Below are 27,993 nucleotides of genomic sequence, written 5' to 3'. Positions count from 1 at the left end.
TGGTGAATTAAAACACTCGTATGCCAATAAAACACTGAATCAAACCATACATCTGCTTGGAGATTATAATTAAGTTCATTCCCATGAGAGGTAGGTTGAAAATTCTGCCAGTCACATCTATGATCATCTATAGCTTCTTGCTGCCTTCCCAGAACCTACACGTCCAACCCTCACCTCTGCCACCGTTCGATCACTTCCTGTCGTGGACGTGATTTGTTTTTACTCACTTCCGGTCCGAGGTCCATCAGATGCAGTTGTTTTCGGAGTTTTATACATTGAGCAGTGCGTCGGTTCCCCTGCTCTAGAACTCTACAAATCGTGAACGAGGGCAGATTGTCTTTCCTATTCTATGCTGTAGCACCTCTCCCAATACGTGGTAGGTATAAGGGAGGGAGAGAGGAAAATATGAAGAGCACCCTGGTATTGTGTGCAGCAGTCTTCATTGTTTTGGGGTCAACGGCCGAGAGTACGGCAGAAGAACGGTAAGTAAACTTGTCCCGAACTCTTCACTAGCATTGGCTTGTCAGTCTCAAGCATAATGAAATTCTAGTTACATTTCAAGTGTTTCTTGTACTCAAAGCTTATGCGAACTGGATGCTAAGGGATTGTCCGTTTCACACGTCCAAAGGGCTCAAAGAGATTTCATGCATGTGCACAAAAAGTAATGAATGTACACGAGACTACGGTGGAACATGAAGGACCGAATCATTGATTGCAAAAGGGACCCGACCTTTCTTTCAATTAATGATTTGGCCCTTCGTTTTCCAATGTGTTGATAAGCAGCCTCGTGTACTGTCATAACTTTTCGTGTACATCCGATTGTTTTCCACTACAATTCACTTGTCACTTGTGGTCTCCAGAAGGTTGTGTTTTTGGCACTGTTTGTATGTTTGTTTACTTGTTTGTTCACTCGTTTGTAGACAGCATATCTCGAGAAGTTGTGACTTAATCTCTTTATTTTGTATGTATGTTTGTTTGTATGTATGTATGTATGTATGTAGGTAAATATTTGCAACATGAAGTACAAGTTAGACCCCCTTGCAACTGTCTATGGTACTGCAGCAGAAGTTTTGGTTTTCATATCTCGTATTCTGGACATGATATGGTCATGGCCTGCTTTTTTGATGGCGCGTAGATCTTGTTCAGTAATATATCAGTGGGGTTTACTTTTCAATCTTAAGAACAAGTTATCCGTTCTCTTTAAATTCTCTGGCCATTTAAGTCATTTTGATGTCCTTAATAGACAGACAGATATACATCTAAGTTGTAAGCGATCCTTGTCACTTTGTTATTGATTATAAAAACGCAATCGATAAAGCATAAGAACATTGTGCGATCAATTTGAGCACACTGCTCATACGTCTATGCATAAGATCCTGAGTTTAACATTTAGGAAATTAATCATAAGGATCAATTCAGTTCCATTTTGTAAGGAAAATGCGACCGTCTACCCGAGACAAAAAAATGTATCAACATTTCATTACAAGTCATGTACTGCAGCCCTTCTTGTGTTTTCTCAAATAAAACTATTGCTACTCCCTATAAAGCCAAGGAAGCCACCAGTGACGAATCAATCCTTGTACCAAGCAGGAATTCCCCCTATCCTTACCCTTTTTACAGTTCCTTGACTGACTATAACTCAGGAAATACCAAACGTTTGTACACTACTGATTTCTCCACACATGACGTCATTTTCATCCTGACAGCTTCGGTCCTATGGACTCTACGGAACTGCACTACCGAGTGCGCCGCCAGGGGCCGCTCGCCTTTGCCCAGCGCCCTGTCAGTATCTCCGCGGAGCTGGAAGACACTGTTATCTTCCAGTGCTCTGCGGAGTCCAACGGCGAACAGCCAACTTTAACATGGCATAAGGTACTCAACTGAAGTTTTTAACGATCTAAAGCTTTCTTCACAGTACATTACAAAGTACTAGTAGCCACCAAGTGTTAAAAAAATAGTCATTTTTTTTTATACACAAGGAAATTTCCTGCTATACCTACGGACCACTAGAAAGGCATACAAAAGTGAAGTGCCTCAAAAAACGCATAGAACACAATCAGACTCTGTATCTGCTTGTAGAGTTTTAAAAATGGATCTATTTGGATGATAACTCCTTCAACAGCTATGAAACTTATTTTGTACCTCTAGAGAATTCCTGTCTTACACAGCACGGCATAGACATACCATTTCAAACGTTGTTATGTTTCCTGTTTTTATTTTCAACTAGGATGGCCAGAGAGTTACTTCCTCCCAGACTGGAATTTTCCCTCTGGCCAATAAGAACCTTTTGGTGCTGGTGTCACGTGACAACCTCGGCACCTACACCTGTCAGCTGGAGTTGGGTGGTGACGTCATCAGTACTAATGCCAAGCTCACTTTGAAATCAGGTCATAAACTTTACTAATAAGTTTTTGTTAGTCCGTGTAAACGTTTGAAAATTATAGTTAACACACATGCTGGGAAAAGTATTGTTACAAGTGCTTTAAAAGAAAACGTTTGTTTAAAGTACTCCTACAAGCAGCACTCTAAGTATTCAAATGCTTCTTTTTCTAAGCTTATTTTTAGGCATCAAATGTCTATTTTGTTTCTCGCAAATAAGCGATGTTTAAAATGTCATTTCAACGATTTCCGTTGTATATCAAAATGTGTTGGCTATACGTTTCCAGGGTCCTTCTGTATGTATTAAGTCAACTTTTTTTCAATAAACAAGTATCATTAGTATTATTATCATTGTTATGTTTGTCATCGTTATGTTTGATCTAATACAGTATATTTAATGTACATGTGCCCAACAAACACTACAGAAGAAGAGCAAGTTGAATTTCTAGAGCGACCTCAGAACGCGTCTGTCAACTTTGCTGAACGTCAGGTTTTCAGGTAAGTCTACTTGTAGTTTGTAAGATATCAGAAATAGATTTAAACTAAATTTGTCTTTTTGCAATGTACTTTCAAGAGAGAGACCTACCCAGTTTGGTTATTGTTCAAGGTGCTTTAGTGAGGTGGCTGCAACGTTTTGACGGAAAATAAGAGAAAATTACGTTTGATAAAAAAATGATCATGCCATATTATGTACATGCAATATAGGGATGCGATACCTCGTATTCACATATATACTGTATATGTGTATCATTGTATACTGCATGTATAATGTCGCTACTATAGGTAGGTGTAATACGTACTGTTTTTGTATCAATACAGATATACAGGGTATGATGGACAGTGTCCATCATACCCTGTATATCTGTATTGATACAAAAACAGTACGTATTGGACAGATGTCACGAAATGTCAGTAACGCATATACATGTAAGAACTATGATAAAACTACATAAACCTTGAACTATTGGAGACTTAACCATACGAAAATACAAAGGTTTTCTCCCCTTCCCAACGAAGGTGTAAGGTCACTGGTGACAATCAACCAACATGGCTGAAGGACGGAAGCTCGATGTTTCTAGACGGACAGCGGGTGTTCCAGCATCGGGGGGACCTGCACATCACCTCCGCCACCGTGGCTGACACGGGCCGATACACCTGTCAGGTCCGGAACGGGGAACACACCGCGGTGGTGCATGCCTTGCTAGCTGTTAACGTGGACACTGAACTGGGTAAGTAGACGACATTAGACTTTATCTAGAATAGGTTCATTCAGTATGTATAGATTTTGTACCAGCGAGGCAAAACTTGGTACGAACGCGAGAAAGAGTGTTCCTAACGTTTCTGATACCACGAACACCAAATTAAACGTTTGTTGTTTAAACCATTTTATCTCTTCATATGTGACTGTAAGAACAGTTTATGAATGATCTGACAGTTAATTTCGTGTTTTGTAACGTATTTTTTTACGTAAGAAACAGTGCGGTTAACGTATTTGTTTTTACATTTAGGAACAGTGCGGATCGGTTATTTAGATTTCCAATGGATGATCAGCTAGACCAAGGAGGTTTAGTAGAACTCCATTAAACCTGCTGTGCTAGACGAATGTGTAATTTTGCTCTAAAAAGCTAACTGTAGTCAATATTCTGCTCGTTTTTCTAAAGATAACAAAGGTCTTCGTGCAACCAACCTGTCAATGTTTCGGTAGTCCTTCTGCTGACTTACTTAACTCAATACCAATTTCCACTGCTAGGTGTCGCTGCAGAGAGATGCGGTCCCAAACGTGACTAAACGTGTATCCCCCCTCCTTCTTACACAGTTTGCGGTCGCCCCGTGTACAAAAAGGGCCCGGAAGGTTTTATTGTTGGCGGGACGGAGGCTGATCCCGGGACCATCCCGTGGCAGGCCATGCTGTGGGACCTCAGGCCCAGCAGAAACAGGCACTTCTGTGGCGGCGCTTTGGTCAACTCTCAATGGGTCGTCACTGCAGCTCACTGCATTATAGAGGCGGAGGTTACAAAGGACGACTTCATAGGTAGACTTGTTTATTTATCAACATTATAGATACAGTAATACACGCCATAGATGTAGTAGAATCTCACTATAAATCAAATGGTTTATTCAGTTCAAACACTGTCGCCCACATGGCGGCCATATTTTGGGAAGGCTGACTTGCATTAGGACAATACATTATGTACATATTTACAAATGGAACACGACAAGGATTAAAAAAGTTTAGCAACCTATTTGATGAGATTTCAAGTATAAAGTACAAGACTAGCTAAATATCTTCTTAACGCCAACTATTCAAAATATTGTTTTATATATGAAGGTTTCATGATCTTAAGATAGAAGACGTCTAGATCTAGTATGGGAAATCTTTTTGCTTGGTAACATAACTGGTTACTCTACCTCTAAAATTGACATTTGTGTCTTATGGGAACTGTGATGTCAATACTAACACATTTTTTTACATTAAATACTAGTTCGCCTGGGAAAACAAGTGGCTAAGCGCGGGGTTTTCGAGGAGAACGAGCGCTCCTACACAGTACAGGAGGTTATCGTGTACGAGGGATTTGTCCACGACACATACGACGCGGATCTTGCACTTATACGCCTAACAGGTAGGAGACGCTCTTGCACTGTGCCATTGCGGAACCCACAGGATTCTGATGCTTCATCTGCTATCTCTTCTTCGTGTAACCATGGATATGTATGCAATAGAAATCAATCCAAGATGTAAACTACAACGTCGATTTTCCAACACGTGACGTGAATATACACTTGCCAGTGCGTTCGTAGTTTACAGAGAGCTAGAATCATTTCGGATACGCACTTTTCTCCAAACGTCTCTAAACTTTGCCCTTCCACCAACTGTTTGAACCGTTGTACTTTTCAGAGAGGGTACTGTACACAGACTACATCCTGCCCGTATGCTTGCCATCTGTGGGCCGTGCTAGGCGGCTTATCCGACCGGGGTCTGCGGGGACGGTGTCGGGATGGGGCCGTGTGGTGGAAGGGGGACCTTACTCCAATGTACTGAAAAAGGTGAGAAACGTATATTCTGTTGCACCGAGACGGGTGGCGCTACAGACTACCTGCCACCTTAGACCCGTTGCTTACGTTATACTTCCGTAGTCACGTGGTCTGAGCAATTAGGTCTTTTGATATCCTGAAGAAGACTAGCCGAAAATTATGTAAGTCTAATTCCTGTGTTAGACTCTTTTCCTTGACACTCTCTGTTATTTAATACGGCTATGTGAAATCTACTAATTAACTTATTTCAATGGTTTGTTATTTAACTCTCGTATTCTGCCGTCATGTTATAAAATTACACTGTTTAAAAAGTCTTGAATATTCATATTTTAACGATCGTGCGTAGGTGCTGATTCCCAGGGTGTCGCAGGGGCGTTGTCGGAAGGCTCACCCACAGTATGACGTCACTAGGAACATGTTCTGCGCAGGTCGGCCCGGAGGGGGAGAGGACGCGTGCGACGGGGACAGGTAAGGACAACGCCAAATATGGTCAGGGGTAGAGTTGAAGGGGAAGGTTAAGGCCTATTTCCACTGGATGGAGACCGTCATAAGCGACCAAAATCGGGTGTGTGTAACCTTCGTCTTTATTGTTGGATAATGATCCATAATGTAAGAGTAAACAGGAAGTAAAAGTGAATAGCAAAACACAGTGACGTTTACAAGATATTTTTTCATTGGTAAAATTTGTCTGAACTACTAATGTTGGTCTTGGTTGCTCAATATTGGCCGCCTCAGTGGAAAGAGGGATAACAGTACTCTGACGAATTCTATCAAAAGCAGTGTATTTCATTTTCACAATGAGAGTTAGATGTTAGATGCTCAAAGGTTATTTATATGTATGACAGGTCGTTCAGAGTAGTATGACCAGCTGATGTCGCGCAGCGTGCTTGCGAATTTGGTGTGTTACTCCGAAAGGCGTTTATACCATACCTAAATAGAAGCTATGTTGTATACACATTATTTTTCAGAAGAAAAGAATCTTGCCGCAAAATGTTACATTCATGATTTGACATATGATTGTACTGTGTTCCAGTGGAGGTCCTTTCACTGTGTTTGACGAAGACCGTGAGTACTTGCTGGGCGTGGTGAGTTGGGGAGACGGCTGTGCACTGGCGGGAAAGTTCGGAGTGTACACACGACTTCACAAGTTCTTCGCCTGGATACAAGCTACTGTAGTAGAAGGTGTACAGCCATTTTCCTCAGTTCGAAACAACTAACAATCTAGCTATTTCACAGCAAAGTTGTATACTTTGGAATAAAGGCTCTCTATACACAAGCAATGCCAGTTACCTGCTAACTTTTCGGTAGTCTTTCTGCTATGTCACTTGGGACAATGCTGACTAGTTCTACTTCCTACTGCTAGGTGGCGCTGCAGTGGGGAGGATGCATTTTCACATGTGACTAAGCTTGTATCCCCCCTCATCACGATTCATGAGCAAAGGAGATTTTTGCTTCATGTACGAAAATTGAATACAGCAAGTAAAGTAACTTAAACGCTCTAAGTATTATCTCCTCGACCGATAAATTATTTACAGATGTAGTATACACTCTAATACAATGACAAACTATTTTTGTTTCAGAAAGTGACCAGGAAGACGCAGGGTGCGTGAACCTCGGTGCCATCGCAAACGGCAGGGTGGTTATTGACAGCAGCGCCACCCCCGCCCGAGCTCGGTACTTCTGCGACGCTGGCTACCGTTTGCAGGGTACCGGTGTGCGCATGTGCGAATCGGGTGGGCGATGGAGTGATGAACCACCACGATGCACTGGTCAGTTCTTGTTTCCCTTAGAAATATATCGTTAAACGTACACAAGTCATTGGAGCGTTTTGATTGGCGATTCATCGCCATGAAACGACACTGAAACATAAGAGTTTCTGCATCATTACTTTTCATTTGCATATTTGGGATCAGTCATGTGTATGTACGCAATCTGAAGCAGAATACTAATACAACGATGCCTTTATATGTAGCAATACAGTGTCCACCTGTCGAAGCCCCGAGAAACGGTGCCGTACGAATACCGAGGCGAGGACACGGAGACGTGGCCTCGTACACATGCGACTCTGGGTACGAGATGAAGGGAACGAGAAGTCGTGTCTGTCAGTACGGGGAGTGGGTTGGGAACGAGCCCAGATGTGAACCCGTGGGTTAGTACTGTAACATACATCTTCATTGATCAGCTTAAACAGTAAATCTATTATGTTATATATATGTTTTCTTGTTATAGTCACGCTATGGCGGCGATGTAAAATTAACACGTATGTGTATACATGCGGTTTCAAGCTGTGAAATTTGTCAGTTCTGTCTCTTGGAGCTTTTATAAAATGAACTTCGTACAGTGAAAAGATTCCGTTCTAATGATTGTTAGTTCGCAGTGGTTCGTAAAACATGCAAACTGACACAAACTGGGGATCATCTTGACACGTAGCGCGCTGGATAATACACAAAAAAAGCACTATTGTCCTCATATAGAAGAAATACCGCCAACATTGCAAAAAGCGCAGATGTGTAAATGATACTCATGATTCCATCTTCTTTATATTACACAAAACTAGGTTGTCCCATTCCAAACCGTCCCGAGAATGGCCAAGTGCGTTTTGAGACCCGAACACACGGCTCCCTAGCGACATATACCTGCACGACAGGGTACGACCTAGCCGGGCCCCACATGCGAGAGTGTGTCAACGGACAGTGGACGGGCAGGCAGCCAGCTTGCGAGAAACGAGGTAGCCATAGATACCGTTTATTCATAATCATCGAAAACAACTATTTCTTGTATCGTCTGATCTTTCCTAAGATTCACGGAGATGCCATATTTTAGTGATATAGGTCCATTGTTGCACTCCAATGGTAGACTATGAAGAAACATTCGTCAAAGTTCTGGAGAAAGAATGAAATAAGTAGCAGCCCTCAATTGCTCGTAATGTTAGTTCATAGCCGCGCGGATGTGAGCTGTTATATCTCAAAGTGCTGTATTGTATGTCGGTGGTTTCCAGCATCGTAGCCAGTAGTATTTTTTTTAAATTACAATCATTGTTTTGAGAACAATATTTCGTGTAGCAGAAACTCTCGCTGTTCGGGACCATAAGAGCCCTTTCCACAGATTGTCGCCAGGAGGCGCGATTTGATTAGGCTACCGAGAACATGTAAATGTAAGGCCATGTTAGTTTGATTATATGGATGGCATCCTCTGGGAACCCCAAAACTGATGCGAGCGTGCGAAAAAGTTTTGCAAAAAAATTGCCACATCCCGAAATCTACGTGGTCAGGAAGGTTGGACAAACGACTATGACACACAGAGAAAGGTTTACCAAATAATGGATTCTTCATTTTTGTTCTTTCACATCTTCTTCTTTGACTTTGGCATTCTACGACATTAGTATCCATTTGAATTTTCCGAAATATCTTTTTGCAATTTACAGCAGATATTTGTTCATTTTGTAGCTGCTTCGCACGATTTACAGTGTGGTAGAAACCTTTTTTGGAAATGGACAGAAATTGATGCGCGCGCGGATGTCATCCATGCAATCAAATCAACATGGCCTAAAGGGTATTTCCTATTCTAGAGGTGCTGTGTCCGCCTGTCCAAGCTCCTGCGAACGGCGCGGTTCAAGTGTCGGGGAGGCAAACCGGAGACAGGGCCATGTTTACTTGTACTCCTGGGTACGAGATCATTGGGCCGCAAAGCATTCTGTGTCAAGACGGAGTCTGGGCTGGGGACGAGCCGATTTGTGAGCTCAAAGGTAAAGAAACGTATTTTGAACGATGTATGATATCTTCCAAGAAGATTCAAATTCTATTTTCAATCAATTTTTTGAAAGTTTATTTTCAAGTTTTCCCTTACAAGCTGGTAGACAGGATTGCTAGAAAGACGAAGAAGACCATGTTCGAAGCAACGAGATTCTAGCCCATCGGCTTTTTGAAAATGTTTGCATGTTTGTTTATTTGTTTGTAATGGTAATACAGTATAACATGTACTGTTGACATCCCCTACATAAGGAACATTGTGGTTACCTTTTTTGTCAGTTAGATGATTTTCCCCATCAACTCAAGCATTATATTAAGAACCACGTCCGTAGTTGCCACCCGTCTACTGGAAAGATTTCCGCCTAGTCACTGAAGTCAGTGCTCGATCATTGTTGTTCTTGTTGTTGTTGTTATTGTTACTCCGAGAAGAAGTATTGTAAATAGATTTGTGTGCACGTCCGCAGCTACAACTCACGAACCCGTTCCTGCATTGGTATGTAACTCGGCATATCGTCTGCGAAGAATGCTCGTGATTATGCACGTTTTTTTTACACATCAGCAGATTTAATCGTTAATGTAATATTTGTTGTTGTTATACAGAAGGCGACTTCCCCCGTGACTGTACCGACTGGTACGAACAGGGAGAGATGGACCCCGGTGTTTACTCCATTCAGCCTCGTGATTCGGACGACATCTTCAGCGCCTGGTGTGAGTTTGAGGACGATGGCGGCGCCTGGACAGTCATCCAGCGGAGACAGGACGGCTCCGTCGACTTCTTCCGCAACTGGCAGGAGTTCAAGAACGGTAGTTACAAGCTACTTCGCGATTTGAAGTGCGCATTAGGTGATGTGTCAAATGTGAAGGCCCCTGGCCATTCCCAGCGAGCTACAACTTTTACATCTTGTCCACAATGCATCACACTGCGCATGCGCACTTCAAATATTGAACTAGCATATTACAGAGACACTACACTTTTTTTACAGAAAAATCATTAATGTTAAAATAGGCGATTTTGACGCTAGAATTAATGATAAGATGAATCAGGAAATCCCAAACTGAAGTGAACCTTGTTTTTTAACCGAGCTCTAGTAGTAGTCCAATGCACACCGGGTCACCCCTACTCTTTTGGACAAGTAGGAGTCTACGGGTATCGTGCCATAGTATTAGTATAGGATAACATTTTATCGCCGAAAAGAGCTCGAGACTTTTAGCTGCTCAGATAGAGTGTTAAATGGTAAATTGATACTTATGATATGTATGAGATTATGATAAAATGTATGAGAAATAATGCGTTAGACAAGAACATGCATTCAGAGGGATATTCAATCAACAGAAAAATCTTGTTATTGCTATGTTAGGTGAAAAGAGTTCATGTTCTTGTGTCTAACATAATTGGTTCCTTTTTGTTTGAAAAAGGTTTTGGTGATGTGGCCGGTGAGTACTGGCTTGGAAACAACAATATTTTCCACCTTACCAACCAAGCAAAGTACAAACTGCGAATAGATATGGAGGATTTCGACGGGCGAACGTTCTTCGCCGAATATTCACACTTCCGAGTAGAGAACGAAGCCAACGACTACAAACTTCGGCTGGGAAACCACTCGGGAAACATCGGAGACGGCATGACGAAGCTGGACCGAGATCAACCTTTCACGACGAAGGACCACGGAGCGAGACAGGGCTCTCACTGCGCAAGCGTACAGAAAACTGGCTGGTGGTTTGGCAACGTGTGTCTCAACTGGGCCAACTTGAACGGCATCTACAAAGAAAGCGGGGAATACACGGGAGAGCAAAATGGCATCTTCTGGTTCCCACTCAGATTGATCGGCTACCCTGAACTACACTCTCTGAAAAAGGTGACCTTGAAGTTACGCCGCCTGGCAGAACCTGGAGGAACTGCAAGTGGAAAGGACTGCGCTGAGCTGTACGACCAAGGAAAGAAGGACAGTGGCGTGTACGTCATTGGCGACGGCGTCATGGTTTACTGCGATATGGCGACAAGTGGAGGAGGATGGACGGTGATCCAGAGGCGACAGGACGGCTCTACAGACTTCAATCTTGTAAGAGGTTGGGAGGAATACAGGAGAGGGTTCGGCGCCGCGCATGCGGAGTACTGGCTTGGGAACGACAACATCTACGATCTAGTGGGAGGACAAACAACGTATAAATTACGAATCGACATCGAAGACTGGAATGGCGAAAAACGGTTTGCAGAATACGGAGAATTCAAAATTTCTGGCCCTGAAGACAACTACAGACTCCACCTGGCAGAGTATAGTGGAACTGCAGGAGACGGCATGCTGAACTCACGCAAGGTGAGCAACAACGGGTTGCAGTTCAGCACAAAGGACAGGGACAATGATCCCAACGCTATATCCAACTGTGCAAAACAGTTTAAAGGAGCTTGGTGGTACAGCAATTGCGGGTAAGCATCACAATATACCATTTCACAACAAATTTCCCCAGGCGTTAAGAAAATGTCATGCAATTGCATTTCTGTATGATGATCCCAATCAACCTTAATCATTGTCTGTTCTGAAACTAGAAATTTCGAGAAAATCTTCACTGATTCCAGACCACTAATATTATTTACCTGATCAAGAGTCTATTTTCTTCTATCATGTCTCAATAATGTTGATATTTTAAAAACTTTTGAACTTTCTTTGCCTCGTTTGGAAAAACATATATTTATTTACAGATCATCAAACCTAAACGGTAAATACTACGCAGAAGAGCCAAAAACAATTGTTCACGGGGGCATCTTTTGGCAGCCATGGAAGGATCGGTGAGTGGTATGCCTTAACAACAATGTGTATTCTATTCTCAAGAAAATAATGTCGTGATGGTTTGAGCCATTTGGGTTGGGCGCATTTCCATCTCTTTGAATAAAGAAATATGTTAATATGTAGAATATGTAAAGATGTAAATTAATTAACTTTAGTCAACTGCCATGCAGAATCTATTCCGTTTGTTTCAAAAAGTCAGCCATAGAACTTGAACAGAACGTAACATTGCATTATCACAAATCTTTTTATAGATACTATTCCTTTAAGAAAGTAGAAATGAAGATTCTCCCTGCCAGTTTCCCAGACGAGGGTGAAGGCGAGCCTACTCCAACACCGGCTCCTGAAGAGTGTAAAGGAGAGTCTGGCGGTGGGTACTTCCTGAGAGATTTTGGCAGGATATACTATGGACACTGACCACCATATTGGTGTCCCTCTTTGCATATTAATGAATTATAGCTGAAGGATTCTTCTGATATTATCGTCAATTTGCAAACATTTGACAGTGATGGGTCAGTAGATCTCTAAACGTCCAGAAACGTTTGTGGTATGAATCACTAAAATACAAACAGGAACACCAACTTGGCGGTGGTAACAGCAATTACGTCATGTAAAACACTACATACAATACTCAGTGGAACAGTACTGTTTGCACAGACAGTATTTTTCTACTTGAACGCAGTGTTAATCCACTGACAAGAACAAGTATAGAGAAGGTCGATATTTCTGTGGAATAAGAAATAAACTATTTGACGATCAGCAAGCTTAGGCTGGCATAAATTTTCTCTCAACGTTGACTGAAATGAACGTTGCCAGTTAATTCAATGATGGCAATAGCAGAACATATACCATTAGACACTGACTATATCACATGGTTATTCCATATCCAGGCTCCAACTGTGAGTTAAAGAGTGTGCAGAATCCAGTCGACCATAAGACGTCTGGTTTTAACCAGGGGGCGTGGATGAAGGATCCCACAGGCGACCCTGACACCATCTACTACATGAACAACTACTACGTAGGATCTATTCTGGTTTACAGAAACTTGGACGACTTTAAAAACGACCGTCTACGTAAGACCATCAAAGTGTCTGCCTGTGGTACAGGTCACGCTATATACAACAACAACTTCTATTCGACAAGACGCCACAGCAACAAGATGTTCAAGATGAACCTAAAGACAGGGGCTACGGTGGAAAGGGTGCTTGAAAACGCTGGAAGCACGAACACGTACCACTATCAAGGAAAGGCTCTCACGGACATAGACTTTGCTGTGGACGAGAAAGGATTGTGGGTAATATACGCCACGCCCCAAAATGGCGGCCGTATTGTGGTGAGTCGCCTGAATCCAGAGGACTTGTCAATCATCCAAACGTGGAATACGACGTACACGAAGAGAAATGCTGCCAATGCTTTCATGATATGTGGAGTGCTCTACACGGTCGGCAAGTACATTTTGCGTCTTCAGAGTTTTTCCTTGCGACTTTCTTGTCCGTGTTTTGCCTAACTTCCTGTAGTCAACTACTAGCTAGCGGTGCTACCAGTTGTACCTGCAATGCTACCAGTTGTACCTGCTGTACTAGCTGTACTTTCAAAGTTTTGTGGCGAAAGGTTCAAGGAAACTGTGATGAGCGCGGCCCTATACCGCATATCTCACCCGCAGGCTAGGGTGGACCTAAATTTTGAGATTAACTTGATGTACATGTAGGTGCATGGGGAATAATTATACCATTTTCAAAACCGAATCGCGATACAATCGAAATCTTTTTTCAACGACTGTCTCAAGCTTAACTTTTATTCACATTTTCAATCGTCTTCCTTGTTGTTTCTGTATCAGTTCGGCAACGAGGGGTCGACTACTCCTTTAACACCACGACCGGACAGGAGGGTGCTCCCGACCTGCCGTTCCCTACTGTGACCAGTGACATCAGACATCTGTCGTACAACCATCGGGAACGGAAGCTGTACGCCTGGCGCGCTGGGCACCAGGTCACGTACGACTTAGAAATAGCCGGTCTGCCTGACAAAGGTGAGACTGTTGTTGCTGCACAGAGTAACAATCCCACGGGTACGGTATAGGGTGTTTTGCACCCGCCCAGCTTCACATAGCTTTAGATGTTAATCTTGACAGCCTATATTTCTGATAATAACAGTGCCCGAGAGTGTACAGAAAGTGCGAAATGGAACGAAACGGAACTACAGAAAGTGCATTCATTTCGCACTTTTTGATGTGCCATTTCGTTCCATTTCGTTCCATTTCGTACTTTCTGTGCACCGCCCGAGAGCAAAGTAACTAACACCCCCCCCCACGTTAAGTTCCCAGGAGTGATCTGATTTACCTAGGCGGGCAACACTTCCCGTACCAAAGGGATCCCTGGTAAATGTACTATTTTGAATCAAATAGCAATTTCGTTTTATGTTTGCTTTATTTTGTGAAATGATATACATTTTAACTACATGATGATGTATGTTCGTTTTCAGAGAGTCTACCAAAACTGTGTAAAGGAAAAGTGTGCAAAGGTATGTGACCTGCTCTTTATTCACTACCAGAACCGTGATTCGTATGCGGCATTCATTGTATGTGTTGGGAATTCAATAAAAGATTGTATTGATGTGATTTTATAGGCTTACTACTTTATTCATTTGCACATATGTTTGATTTGTATGATCTTTTTTTCCGCAGATTGTTCTGATGCTTTCAATTACCACAAACAAGATGGCGTCTACACAATTGAGCCAGAAGCAGGCGTGTCATTCCAGGTAAGCGGATTCGGCTCACAGTCGATTCAGAATCGCATATTTTAATCTAAACGATTGGTCACATGGGACAGTACTCTATTAGCCTTTCTCGAGTGTCTAGCGAGGAAACACACTCTCACACACAGAACTGTACAGCCCCCCTGTTATCTATTTTTATAGGGAAAGGATAGCCTATGTTTCGCCTTTTTGTATCGAGAAAAAATAACATGTTACTCCTACATAATACAGGTCTACTGCCGTATGGTTGACGGTGCTGGATGGACGGTGATTCAGCGAAGACAGGACGGCTCCGAAAGTTTCTTCCGCGATTGGGAAGACTACAAAAATGGATTCGGAAACCCGGGGAACGAGCTGTGGCTTGGGAACGAGAAGATCCATGCGCTCACCAAACGCGGCGTATACAAACTCCGCGTCGACTTGGTTGATTACCAAGGAAATGAAGGATTTGCAGAGTATGACCTGTTCTACATGGCTGGAGAGAAAGACCAGTACAAACTACGTTTGGGACAGTACAGTGGCACGGCGAAGGATTCCTTAAGTAACCATGGCAACCTACCGTTCAGCACCAAGGACAGGGACAATGATGGTCACGTGACAAACTGTGCGGCCTCGAATAAAGGAGGTGGGGATTAATTAGCCACTTGTGTTCCAGTTTTCAATGCAATTATCAACAATCTAAAGTATACAGACTGCGTAGATAATCATTCAATATGTTGCTGACCTTTTAGATATGAGACGGGGGGCTTTACAGACTTCCATCCACCTTTGACCCGATGCTCAAGTCACACTTCCGGAATGTGACATATCTTGAACAATTGGGTCCTCGGTTATTCTGAAAAAGACCAGAGGACTGGTCGAAAATTGAGTTGTCAGCCTTGTGTTAGAGTAAAGTAAACCCCTTTTCCATACGCCTCTATATGTTTGTTACTTCAAACAATTATGTGACTTTCTTTGGTACCTGTAGGATGGTGGTACGATGGTTGCTACGCCTCAAACCTGAACGGACGATGGTACCCGCAAGAGTCGCACACACGGCACCCTGACGGACTGGTGTGGTGGCAGTGGCCGCATTGGGATAACAACTACCATTTCTCACTTAAGACCACGGAGATGAGGATTAAGTTTCAACCAGAGGCTCAAGGTGAGGCTTTACGTCACCATGCGAACTGACGAATGTAATCTCTCAAAACGTGCCCAAGCAGTGTGCATTGAAACATGATCTTAGCAAGTGTCTTTTCTGTAAAAACTAATCATACTTTTTTGTTGTTGTTGTTGTTGTTTGTTTTGCAGATACCGAACTGTACGTAGACTGTGACGCCGTGAAACGCTCAGGAGAGCGGAGTAGCGGAGTGTTCTGGATCCGTCCGCGGGACACAGTCGAGCCCTTCCCCGTCCGCTGCGACTTACAAGACGGTGATGGCGCCTGGACCGTCATCCAACAGCGAAAGCACACCGAAAACGTAAACTTCACACGGGGGTGGGAAGACTACAAGTACGGCTTCGGCGTCATTTCCCGAGAATACTGGCTCGGAAACGAAAAGATACACCAACTCACGAAGGAGGGGGACTTCAGGGTCAAGATCCAAGTTCAATCGTTCGGCGGCCTACGAGGATCGTACGAGTACGATGAATTTAAAGTGGCGGGAGAAGATGACAACTACCGCCTGACGTTGTCTGGATTCACTGGAAGAGCCGATTCGTGCATGGAGCGAGCCGGGAGCGACTTAAACGGGATGGCGTTCAGCACCATAGACAGGGACAACGACAGAGCTGGGTACAGTTGTGCGGAGAGGTTGAAAGGAGGGTGGTGGTATAATAGCTGCTCTCTACTGATGCTCAACGGTGTCATTAAGGAATACAATGGTCATGAAGAGTATCGTGAAGTAACAGGGAGAGGGGAGGGTCTGTATAACGTTTGCTTACAACAAGGACCCCCAGTGTCTCTAAGTACAGTCACTATCAAGATACAAGCAAGGGACCGCCCTGATGTGTATCGGGATTGTGACCACGCCCGCAGCGATGGGAAAACAGCCAGCGGCGTCTACCATATTCAACCTCGGGGGGCAACCGCACCTTTCTCCGTCTTCTGCGAGATGGAGCCTTCGGGGGAAGGCTGGACTGTGATCCAACGGCGGACCAAGGAAGGCACGGTGAACTTCACCCGGGGTTGGGAGGACTATAAGAGGGGGTTCGGTGACCTTGAGGACGAGTTGTGGCTCGGGTTGGAAAACATATACGCTCTGACCAACCAGGGCCAGTATGCGCTCCAGATAGATTTCAAGGGCTACACGGGGGTTTCCGGGTACACCTTATATTCCTCCTTCAAGGTGAATAACGAGAGAGACAGCTACCGCTTGCACCTGGCACACAGGCTAAGGGGTACTAGCGATTGTTTGAACACTCGATCCACGGGAAAGAACGTCACGGGAATGGCTTTCTCGACATTTGACCGAGACCACGACTTGGCAAGCTACAACTGTGCAGAAAAGTTCAGAGGTGGCTGGTGGTTTAACAGCTGCTCAAGCGTGATTCTTAACGGTGTAAAGAAGTACTGGAAAACCCACGATCAGTACTACAAGGAAGTTCGCCAAGGTCTTGGGCTGTACAATGTCTGCTTGCAACAGGGTCCACCAGTCTCGCTGTCTGACGTCACCATGAAGATATCTACTTTTCCTAATTCGTCATAGTTCAAACCCATGTTCCATCAGCACATGGGATTTTTAACGTTTAATCCAGTCCTGTAAATGGATACCGTCGTACATTCAATAAACGTCGGTTGTATTTCATACACAATCTGTGTGGCTCATGGCTTTTTCTATTATTTTCTCTGTCATAAAAACATACGTATTGATCTTACTAAGAAAGAACTATCAATTCTTAAGCTTTATACCCCCCCCCCCAAGCCCCACTTGTAGAGCCTGCTAAGAAGGATGACACAAGTCCAAGGCGTCTCAGATTATTCTGACGCATTGGATGGACGATTAGGGCGGGCTTTCGGTCGCTTCAAAATGACAAAAAACGTCCAAGACGGCACAAAAACGCTTGGACGCGTCTTGATTGGCTTAGTAACACATGGAGAAACACACGGTAAACAAACCGTTGGCAATATCATGTGGCGTGTTTGAATCCCTACGTTTTTGAGAGGGCCTGCATGGGGGGGGGGGGGTCCCGACAACGCTCTACGCTAAATTCGCAGGGCCGGCAACGTAATACGCTAAATTCAGAAAGCCTCCCTACGCTCTACGCTAAATTAAGAAAGCCTCCCCTACGCTCTACGCTTAATGGAGTGGTCGGCAACGCTCTACGTAAAATTAAAACGGCCCATTACGCTCTACGTAAAAGGGGCATGCAGGCCCTCCTTTTGTTCCTGTTAGGTCATCCATGACGGCCTTGGGTTAGTTGTTGGCCATCTCCTTTGACCCAAGCCTCGTTTAATGCCAGAACCATATTGATAGCTAGCAGACAAGATCATTTATGTAGTACACCCTGTGATAATTTGAATAATCCACTTCGACACGACCCCCCTACCCCCTCACAGAGCACATCAAAGGTCAATCTTCTTAGGGGAACAGCACACTCGAAGCCTCAGCTTCGGACCTAAACTCACTATATTTCAGAAAGTTTTGCACTAGATTGCAAGCGATGCAAACCAACAGGCAAGTTAGATCTTTTGCGCCCATTTGCCGCGCACGAACTACTTCGGACGCGGAAGAATATCAGGGTGTTTACTCCTGATGCGTCATCGAAACCAAAATCTTGTAGTGTTCCTGTTTTTGTCAAGAACGTCGCCATTGGGAAAGGTAAGTTTCAATTCTTGTTGCTGAGGATAACAAACATTGAGGCTAATTTGGCAAAAGAACCAAAAGTCACCGTGGGCTCTGTAAAATATTTGAGTGCGTCCCAGACGGCCGAACGCCGTCTGTGACGGTCGTCCAATGCGTCTCAGATTATGATGGCAGGCGTCCTAGGACGTGTTGTAGATTTGATTTGATTTGATTTATTTGTCTCAGCAATTGGCTGTAAAAAGTACAGCCAGGGCTACACAACTAGCCGAAGGGTTAGCCCTGGTAACTAAACAATATTCAACATTCAATGCAAACTTTCACAAAGCACATTGAGACGGTTACGACTAAAGATCTCATGAAGAAAATATTCGAGCGGCCCAGAAACGACACAGACGCCTCTGAATTGGCCGGTTAGATGCGTTCTCGGGTAGCCACTACTCGGCGACAGAGGAAAAGCGATACATGAGGCGTGAATGTACTAAGCTTAGATACTAAACATAAAGCAAAAAATCGAGCTAGTATCGAATGTGTACGGAATAATGGGCAATAAGCTGGTATGTAGTGGTGGTTGGGTGGGGGTTGGGGGGTGTTCTGGTATTTATGCCTTGATATCTATGTGATGAGTCAAAGTCAAATATTCCTCCATGTCGTTATCAATACCACGATGTTTTGCGTATGTCTCGTTTATGGCTTATAAATCCACAGAGCTAAGATCTTTGAAAAGTTCGTTATTGAATTTGCTAGTTCTGTATTCGTAGGTACAGGAAAAACCGGTATGGCCCCGGGCACATTTATTTGTGATTCATTGAACATATTTGAAACCAGATGACGCTATGCAGATATGCAGAGTAGAGGGATTTTCAATTCATCAACATGGGAAATGTGTACCACGACTAGTCATATGATGATGCACAACAAACTAGCATACACACATACCATACACGTATGAAGACGATACCTAAGGCACACACACATACAACAATAAGTAAAAACCGTGCTACGAAGGTCGGTTCTGGTTCGGTCAGATTGGCTTAGTAACACATGGACAAATACACGGTAAACAAACCGTTGGCAATATCATGTGACGTGTTTGACTCCCTACGCTTTTGTTCCTGTTAGGTCATCCATGACGGCCTTGGGTTAGTTGTTGGCCATCTGCTTTGACCCAAGCCTCGTTTAATGCCAGAACCATATTGATAGCTAGCAGACAAGATCATTTATGTAGTACACCCTGTGATAATTTGAATAATCCACTTCGACACGACCCCCCTACCCCCTCACAGAGCACATCAAAGGTCAATCTTCTTAGGGGAACAGCACACTCGAAGCCTCAGCTTCGGACCTAAACTCACTATATTTCAGAAAGTTTTGCACTAGATTGCAAGCGATGCAAACCAACAGGCAAGTTAGATCTTTTGCGCCCATTTGCCGCGCACGAACTACTTCGGACGCGGAAGAATATCAGGGTGTTTACTCCTGATGCGTCATCGAAACCAAAATCTTGTAGTGTTCCTGTTTTTGTCAAGAACGTCGCCATTGGGAAAGGTAAGTTTCAATTCTTGTTGCTGAGGATAACAAACATTGAGGCTAATTTGGCAAAAGAACCAAAAGTCACCGTGGGCTCTGTAAAATATTTGAGTGCGTCCCAGACGGCCGAACGCCGTCTGTGACGGTCGTCCAATGCGTCTCAGATTATGATGGCAGGCGTCCTAGGACGTGTTGTAGATTTGATTTGATTTGATTTATTTGTCTCAGCAATTGGCTGTAAAAAGTACAGCCAGGGCTACACAACTAGCCGAAGGGTTAGCCCTGGTAACTAAACAATATTCAACATTCAATGCAAACTTTCACAAAGCACATTGAGACGGTTACGACTAAAGATCCCATGAAGAAAATATTCGAGCGGCCCAGAAACGACACAGACGCCTCTGAATTGGCCGGTTAGATGCGTTCTCGGGTAGCCACTACTCGGCGACAGAGCAAAAGCGATACATGAGGCGTGAATGTACTAAGCTTAGATACTAAACATAAAGCAAAAAATCGAGCTAGTATCGAATGTGTACGGAATAAGGGGCAATAAGCTGGTATGTAGTGGTGGTTGGGTGGGGGTTGGGGGGTGTTCTGGTATTTATGCCTTGATATCTATGTGATGAGTAAAAGTCAATTATTCCTCCATGTCGTTATCAATACCACGATGTTTTGCGTATGTCTCGTTTATGGCTTATAAATCCACAGAGCTAAGATCTTTGAAAAGTTCGTTATTGAATTTGCTAGTTCTGTATTCGTAGGTACAGGAAAAACCGGTATGGCCCCGGGCACATTTATTTGTGATTCATTGAACATATTTGAAACCAGATGACGCTATGCAGATATGCAGAGTAGAGGGATTTTCAATTCATCAACATGGGAAATGTGTATCACGACTAGTCATATGATGATGCACAACAAACTAGCATACACACATACCATACAGGCATACACGTATGAAGACGATACCTAAGGCACACACACATACAACAATAAGCAAAAACCGTGCTACGAAGGTCAGTTCTGGTTCCATGTATATATTAACTCATTATAATAGTACGTTAAAAGTTAACCGTTTTGTCATTCCAGGTTCCAGACTTCCAAAGACAAAGGCCATCTTTAAAATTCAATTGCATAAACCACCAGGGCAGAAGGCATAATACAGCAATTTTAAAATCGGTAAGTGAAACTGGTGTGACTCATCTGAAAACAGGGAATCGAATAGGCTGTGCGCACGTTATAATTTTAATTTTTTTTTCATTTAGAGAACTGCATTCCTCATTAGCAGCGTGTGGATTGGAGTCCAAAAACACAACGCTCACAGAGATTTGATCTCACAATTCAGGACCGAGGTCTCTAGTCGCTAAACCTCTGCCTATACAGACACTCTTAAAACCAGTACAAAGATGAGCGGTACCCTGCAACCAAATCCAGTATACCAGTCAGAACGCATCTCCCGTGATAGATTAGAAGCTGCCTCGCGTGGCAGAAAGAGGAAACTAAGTGAGAGTAAGGAGGATGATTCTTGACATGCATTTTTTAAATCTTTGTTTTCTCAAACAGCCCGGTCGCGCCCCGGCTTGGAAATGTGACCCTAGCATTAGCAGGCTTCCCGATGGCATATCCGTATCAGTTCTAATTGTACTCGGTAGGTGGCCCACAAGAAACCGAGCACAATTAGAACTGATATGCGATATGCAAGGGGGGAGGCAGCAAGTTCAAAGCGCAAGGATACGGGGCGGAAACTAACGAGGTCCGGACCCAAACTCAATTAAATAACTAAAATATAGCATTTTAAAACTCTTTTCAGTCTTATAGATATCTAAGGTGGTTTAGCTCTAGATTACAAGGGATATGAACCAAAATATGGTCTGGCAAGTAAATTTTTTCACTCATTTGCCGCGCACTTTTTTCGGGCGCGGCAGAATATATATCAGGGTGTGTGCTCGAAACCAACCAAATTCCTTTTGTGTTTTTGGCGTTGTCAACGACGCCACCGGCACCACATTTCGCGAAAGGTGAGTTACAATTCTTTTAACAGGAAGAAAAATGGATAATTTGGCATAGTCGCATTCCAAATAAATGTGATGGGAGACTCATACCTTCGCTAAGAAGGTCATCTCTTGGTGCAGTGTGTTTGTGGACAGCGTATATATATATATACAAGGAGGTTATGATATATACGACTCGAGAAGTTGTGAATAGATCTTTATGACATCTTGGATGTGGGTATGTTTTCTCCGTTTACATGTCTAAATGTTGTGTTCAAGTAGAGGTTAGACAACGGCTTGTTTTGGGCTTCTATCTATACGTTTTTGTTCGCCTTTCTATTTGTCCAATTTTTCTTAATAAGGCCAATATATGCCAAGGACAGGTGATAAAAGCCAATACAAAAGTGAATAGAAACTCCTCTAGACTCTACCCGTGGAGTAGTACAAGACCATACAAATAGTCATGTCAAATAATCCAGATCCCCTAATCTGCTTGGAGATCAGCAATCTCCTGTGTACTCCAACGTGTTGCACATTCCACAGAGACTTCATCACCGTTGACTTAGCGACAACAGGTGGCGGCCCGAGACGAACTCGATACGCCGCGGCGTTTTGTCCGAAGGACCGCCGTATAAAACCTTGTCCTACTGGCAGCCGAAATAAACAAAACGAGGATCAACAACAAAGGTTCTCAGGCCTTTAGGGACGTGTTTTGTTTCTTGTATTCTTTTTGTGTGAAGCATATCATGGCGGTTGCTACTGAGAAGAAAACATTCGATCTATTCAAGCACTTCAATACAGCGTGATGTATTGCAGCGAAAGATGTTGATGTAAGGAAACGGAATTCCTTGAGCCTTCGTTCAATTGGACCCGGAGTTTAATGTCTCATTCATGAGTTTTTTTCGCCCCATAGGCTTATTATACGTGTTTTACATGGGCGCGTTCGTTATGAAGCTATAGGAAATGTGCCGATGTCATTCGTTCCCTGTTGAGAACATTTAACCTAGAGCATGTAAAAAAATGCCAACAATTTCACTACGTACAATCTCTGTTTATAGAAATTACAAAGTGCACTTAGCTACACCCAAAAAAGTGCACTTTCCAGCTGTAAGCGCACGACCGCATCACCCGAGGTGCAGGGATGTGCACGTCCAACCTCGCGCGTGGCTGCCGAACTTTACCTTCTAATTTCTTCAGTGACAATCAAGCTTTCAGTTTGACGCTTGAGATCAGTTGGGCTGGCTAAAAGGAAATTTCCCAGCGATACAAACACACGTTCATGCCGCCGTTAAGTTTTTGGGTCACGGACTCTTTTACACACATGAAAAGGACTTTATGTTAACCTTCATCGACGTTGTTACCGCTCTCCCAACTCGGCAACTTGGGCGGGTGTAAACTCATTTTCTGGTGTCCAAATGTACATCTTAACAGTATCATGATTCTTTATCTTCAACAACATATATTGTACACCGGTATTCTACAATGTGCATATGTGTCTTTCATTTTGTAAAATCAAAAGAGCACCGTAAGAAGTCGTCGGCGACACTAAACATGCTTTTGCAACATTGTAACCAAATAGCAACTAAAATGCTTGCTTCTTTGGCGACATCTCTTTTTTCTGCTGTCCAATATGGTTTTGTTTCTATTCCCCCCTCTCCCCCACAAGTATGGAGGACTGCAATGTATACTGACTTTGGCTTTGTTTTAACAACTGTTTGAATATTATATACTTATAGGCAAAACTCGAGAATTTTTGCAAACGGGTTGGGCGACTCCATGTTATAAGTTGACGTCAAGTATGCAACTAAATGTCATTGTGAAATTGTGTTCTTGTTACATGCCGTTTAGATCTAAAATCCACATAGTTAGTAAAGTTGTGTATAGACACAGATATATACACGCACATACAAAATCGAACGACCGACCAGATTCATTAATGTGAATTGTAAGCAAGTAAATCTGAAATTGCGGCCAGTTGTAGTGACACTGATATCCAACCAGTTTACCTCAAAGTGACAGAAGTGACACACACACACTATGTACGGTATCAACAGGTTAGGTTAATTGTACCGGGGAGGCAGGGTCACTAACAACTCGACTACGCACGCTGCCACGTAGTTTCATGCATGAATTAACTCATCATGAAAGCAGGTTAAAAGTTAACATCCAGGCCTCGTTTTGTTATTCCAGGTTCCAGACTTCCAAAGAAGACAGAGACCATCGCTAAAATTCAATTGCATAAACCACCAGAAGGCAAAACAGACCAATTTTTAAATCGGTAAGTGACTCACCTGAAAAGAGGGAATTGAATAGGCCGAACGCAGGTTATAAATTCCTTTCCATTCAAATGACTGCATTCCTCATTAGCAGCGTTTGGATTCGCGTCTAGTCCATAACACAACGCTGACAGAGATTCGATTTCACGATTCAGAACCAAGGTTACTAGTCGCTGGATCTTTGCCTACAGCCACTCTTGTACTTAAAACCATGGCAAATACAAAGATATCTCTGCAACCAAATCCAGCATACCAGTCAGAACGCATCTCCCGTGATAGATTAGAAGCTGCCTCGCGTGGCAGAAAGAGGAAACTAAGTGAGAGTAGCGAGGATGATTCGAAAGAGGTGAACGAAGCTTTCATGCGAAATGCCATCACGGACCACGGACGGCATCCCCACAGATACGGCATTGCTTCTGTCAACTTCAAGGGAGACACAAGAGGAACCGGTAATGCAACGTTGCGTAAAATCCTGCTCGGACAACTGCAAGAACAGGCACGCGTATCAATCCTTTTTGTACAAGAGTGTCCGTGGGCCGATCCAGTCAAACAACTTGAGTTAGGGGAAACGTTTGCCTACACAGGAGTAATTAACGAAGCTGGAATAATCTGGAATAGCGATTTGTTTGAACTGAAACGGTTAGATTCGTACAGGCTGATTGATGACAAGTACCCAAACCTAATTCAACATCGCGGCCGGGTATGCATATCTGAAATGTCAGTCAAAGATCAACCTACTGAACATACAGCAAGTAGCAACATCGCAGTGGAGAACGAGCAAAATGTCTCAGACTTCATAGCCATCTCCTGGCACGGACCGCACAAATGTTCTGATGCAGAAAAACAATTGATATTTCGAGACCTTCTTGCCTTTTTAAAAACACTGACAGTCACAAAAGACAAGGACGACCAGAAAGCTTGCATCATGGGTGGAGATTTCAACTTCAGTCTTGACAAGGCATGCGACAACATCGACGACAGATACCCTGGACTGACAATCCCTATTTCATATGGATCAGAAACAATCGACTATTTCATATTCACCTCCGATTTGATCAACATTCTGCATGCTCAGCAACTGTCCTTAGATTATGACGTTGGAAGTGTGTATACAGCCCAGGACAGAGATAGGGCCAGAGCAGAGGCGTGTAAAACTGCATCAAATCAAGTCATTGATCATAGTCCAATCTTCGCTGAGCTGGATCTCGGCAGTCCCAATCCATTCTCCTCGCCATCCAAGATCAGGACCAGGTACATTGCGCTAAGTGAAAAGAAGACTGCTTTGATCTCAGAACAAGAGGTTAATGACCCCATACATTTGCCAACAAATATCATCTCAACTATCTAGAAGATCAGTTTCATTTGCATAATAAACGACTTATGATATTAACTTCTACATACTCGCATATGTCACAAATATGAAGCTCCCACCATTTACCAAATAATGAATGAAACAGTGTAGCTATCCTTTGTTGGTTGCTTATGACAATATTCTTGTTAACATATATCAATTAGTCATGTTCTCTTCCAAAAATACTTGCGTTGCAAAGTGACATCCTGCTTCATGATCAGACAACTATTGCAGCATATCTGGCTGTCACGTGTAGAAACATTTTCTACATGTATTAGAATCGGGTTTCACTTTCATTTTGGTCTGGTATAATAGAGCAGTGTCCTTTTGTTAATTCTTTTCCAAATAGGAAGGCAATATCAATGTCATGATATATTCTAGCAAAGTTCCTATTACCTAATATATTGATAATTGACGGAATTTCATCACTCTTTCCCAAGGAAAATGGCGGATACTGTGCAACCTAGTGATTTTCCTGAATGCTCTACCGAGGGCGCCACCGTGTCGAAGACGGTCCCCACCGTAGCGGGCTCAGTAAAGCTAGAAAGTCAAGCAAGGTAAGTTTACAACTATCTTAGCTATCTGCTTGCATTGTGCATATACGAGCTGCTGCTTACTTGCTTACTGCTTATGTCGAGACTGGACGGTCTCGAGTCGTGATGGCAGTCCATGTGGTTCTATCCCTCATCGCTTGGAGCAGACTATCAACTTCAAGGCCAGTGTCTATATACGAGCTAGTGTGATGTAATGCAGAGAGAACCGGAAAGAAGTGACATAGGTCAACTGTTTTGGATGCCATGATTACGTTGCTCATGAATCGTTAAAATCTATTGCCTATGCCCTATTCTATCTCAACAACTATAATTGACCCTTACCCTACCGCCATCAAATAATTAAGGGTTCATTACTCATTTTTCATCTGTAGGTGTTTAAGGTGAGATAACGCCTGACCAGTGACCTATAACAATTTGAGTTTCATTTGCAAGTTCTTGCCCGAGGGCTAATTGAAACAAATGAAACAAATCATAACGCATAGGAAAATATGTATACAGACAGTGCAAGTTAACCATGGTGACACGTGGAATAAATGACTATTGTACATGTAAGAACTGCTACGGAATACAATCTAATCTTTTAGGTTTGACTTCTCTTTTTTGGAAGCAGTGGAAGACGATGTGACCCACTTTTTCTACAATGAGTGGGTTTTCAGAAGTTAACAGGGTTCTAGTTTTCTTTTTGTCAGTAAACGTTTGGAAACTGTATTAAGTTTCGGTGACTTCTTTAAAGAACCACCGGGTGATGATTACTCACTCGGTGGTTCATCTTATATTTATGGGTCTCTGGCCTGGCATTATGTCACCATAAATACCTATGGAAACTCATTATGTTATCATTATGTAGTGAATTCAAGCCAATACAGTAAAGCTGAGATATAGATATTGTCAATATCAATTCCAATCTTTAGCTAGTACGATAGTCATTGTAGCGGGTTTTTAGTTGAGAAAAATACCGGAAAATCCATTTTCAATTTGCACAGATATGCAGACAATGTATTATCATTAAACTTTCACAGAACACCATACATCACGTTATGGTAAGAACTGATCCGTTCCCATCATACCTACAGTTGGTAATTAATGGCAATCATCGTGCAATTCATGGCATTCTTCTTTAATAACCCATCAACATAACATTTTGGCTGTATAACCAATGGAAATAGATGCATGTGATTTGTCCACAGAGTATGGCTAGATCATGACATCCAATCAATTTCATTACAGGCAGGCTACAATGGTGTACGGACTGTCACGTAAGGTAACCCTAAAAGTGGTTCTCGATGACCGACTGAACGACGAGGAAATGGGTCTGGAGTTGGAAAGGAGAGACATAGATCCTGACGAATCCGGTAGGAGCCTAGTCGATGTCATGCTAGAAGAGTACGGGAAGGATGCAGCAAGCAACAGACCAACGCAGGAAGCACCTCTTGATGTTAAGTACGTACGCGATGAAATATATTGTTTTTGTGTTTATTTTTATTCTACTGTCAAATCTTTGAATCGATTAATCTTTGTCATTGTTTGGGCTAAATGACTTAAATATGGCACAACGGTAGAGTGGGCCAATAACCTCGTGCTTTTTCATTTTTCTAAGTTCACATTTAGACCAAAACCGGTAGATACTAATTATAAAAATCAGACTCTAAGTTGTACAATTATTTAGGAAAGTTTATAAATCCGTTGCGTTCCAAGATAGGACTCTAAAACTTGTAACATATGTAACTGAGGAATGTGGATAGATACCAATTATGCAAATAAAGACCTCACATAATTTGGCGAAGTTGTGAGGTCGTGGAACTCTA

The 27,993-nt window shown here is 43.0% G+C and overlaps 2 protein-coding genes across 2 annotated transcripts; both read left to right on the top strand.

Moving 5' to 3' along the window:
* Positions 1-30: 30 nt before the first annotated feature.
* Positions 31-10,587, top strand: LOC136448706 (uncharacterized). Its single transcript, XM_066448344.1, has 16 exons — positions 31-482; positions 1,707-1,872; positions 2,228-2,387; positions 2,805-2,877; positions 3,397-3,608; positions 4,196-4,411; positions 4,863-5,000; positions 5,276-5,424; positions 5,759-5,880; positions 6,446-6,594; positions 6,993-7,181; positions 7,385-7,561; positions 7,970-8,140; positions 8,981-9,157; positions 9,762-9,993; positions 10,578-10,587. The coding sequence occupies exons 1-16, from the start codon at positions 406-408 to the stop codon at positions 10,585-10,587; spliced, it is 2,418 nt and encodes an 805-aa protein (XP_066304441.1). The 5' UTR covers positions 31-405.
* LOC136448516 (uncharacterized) lies at positions 10,555-17,497 on the top strand. Its single transcript, XM_066448104.1, has 10 exons — positions 10,555-11,586; positions 11,860-11,946; positions 12,199-12,314; positions 12,835-13,389; positions 13,782-13,973; positions 14,426-14,464; positions 14,628-14,704; positions 14,933-15,326; positions 15,669-15,845; positions 15,995-17,497. Exons 1-10 carry the CDS (start codon positions 10,667-10,669, stop codon positions 17,389-17,391), a joined length of 3,954 nt encoding a protein of 1,317 aa, XP_066304201.1. The 5' UTR covers positions 10,555-10,666; the 3' UTR covers positions 17,392-17,497.
* The last annotated feature ends 10,496 nt before the right edge of the window (positions 17,498-27,993 follow it).

This window comes from Branchiostoma lanceolatum, chromosome 14 (assembly GCF_035083965.1).
Source record: "Branchiostoma lanceolatum isolate klBraLanc5 chromosome 14, klBraLanc5.hap2, whole genome shotgun sequence".
In the NCBI taxonomy this organism is placed as follows: Eukaryota; Metazoa; Chordata; class Leptocardii; order Amphioxiformes; family Branchiostomatidae; genus Branchiostoma; species Branchiostoma lanceolatum.
The sequence above is the reverse complement of the archived record's forward strand: the minus strand, read 5'-3'. Positions and strand labels throughout refer to the sequence as shown.

Bases quoted from the DNA above. Each gene is read 5' to 3' on its own strand.
- LOC136448706 (XM_066448344.1), top strand. From the start codon at position 406: ATGAAGAGCACCCTGGTATTGTGTGCAGCAGTCTTCATTGTTTTGGGG. The intron at 5,425-5,758 runs GTGAGAAACGTA...GATCGTGCGTAG, and splicing joins ACTCCAATGTACTGAAAAAG to GTGCTGATTCCCAGGGTGTC. The intron at 7,182-7,384 runs GTCAGTTCTTGT...CTTTATATGTAG, and splicing joins TGAACCACCACGATGCACTG to CAATACAGTGTCCACCTGTC.
- LOC136448516 (XM_066448104.1), top strand. From the start codon at position 10,667: ATGGAGGATTTCGACGGGCGAACGTTCTTCGCCGAATATTCACACTTC. The intron at 13,974-14,425 runs GTGAGACTGTTG...GTTCGTTTTCAG, and splicing joins AGCCGGTCTGCCTGACAAAG to AGAGTCTACCAAAACTGTGT. The intron at 14,465-14,627 runs GTATGTGACCTG...TTTTTTCCGCAG, and splicing joins TAAAGGAAAAGTGTGCAAAG to ATTGTTCTGATGCTTTCAAT.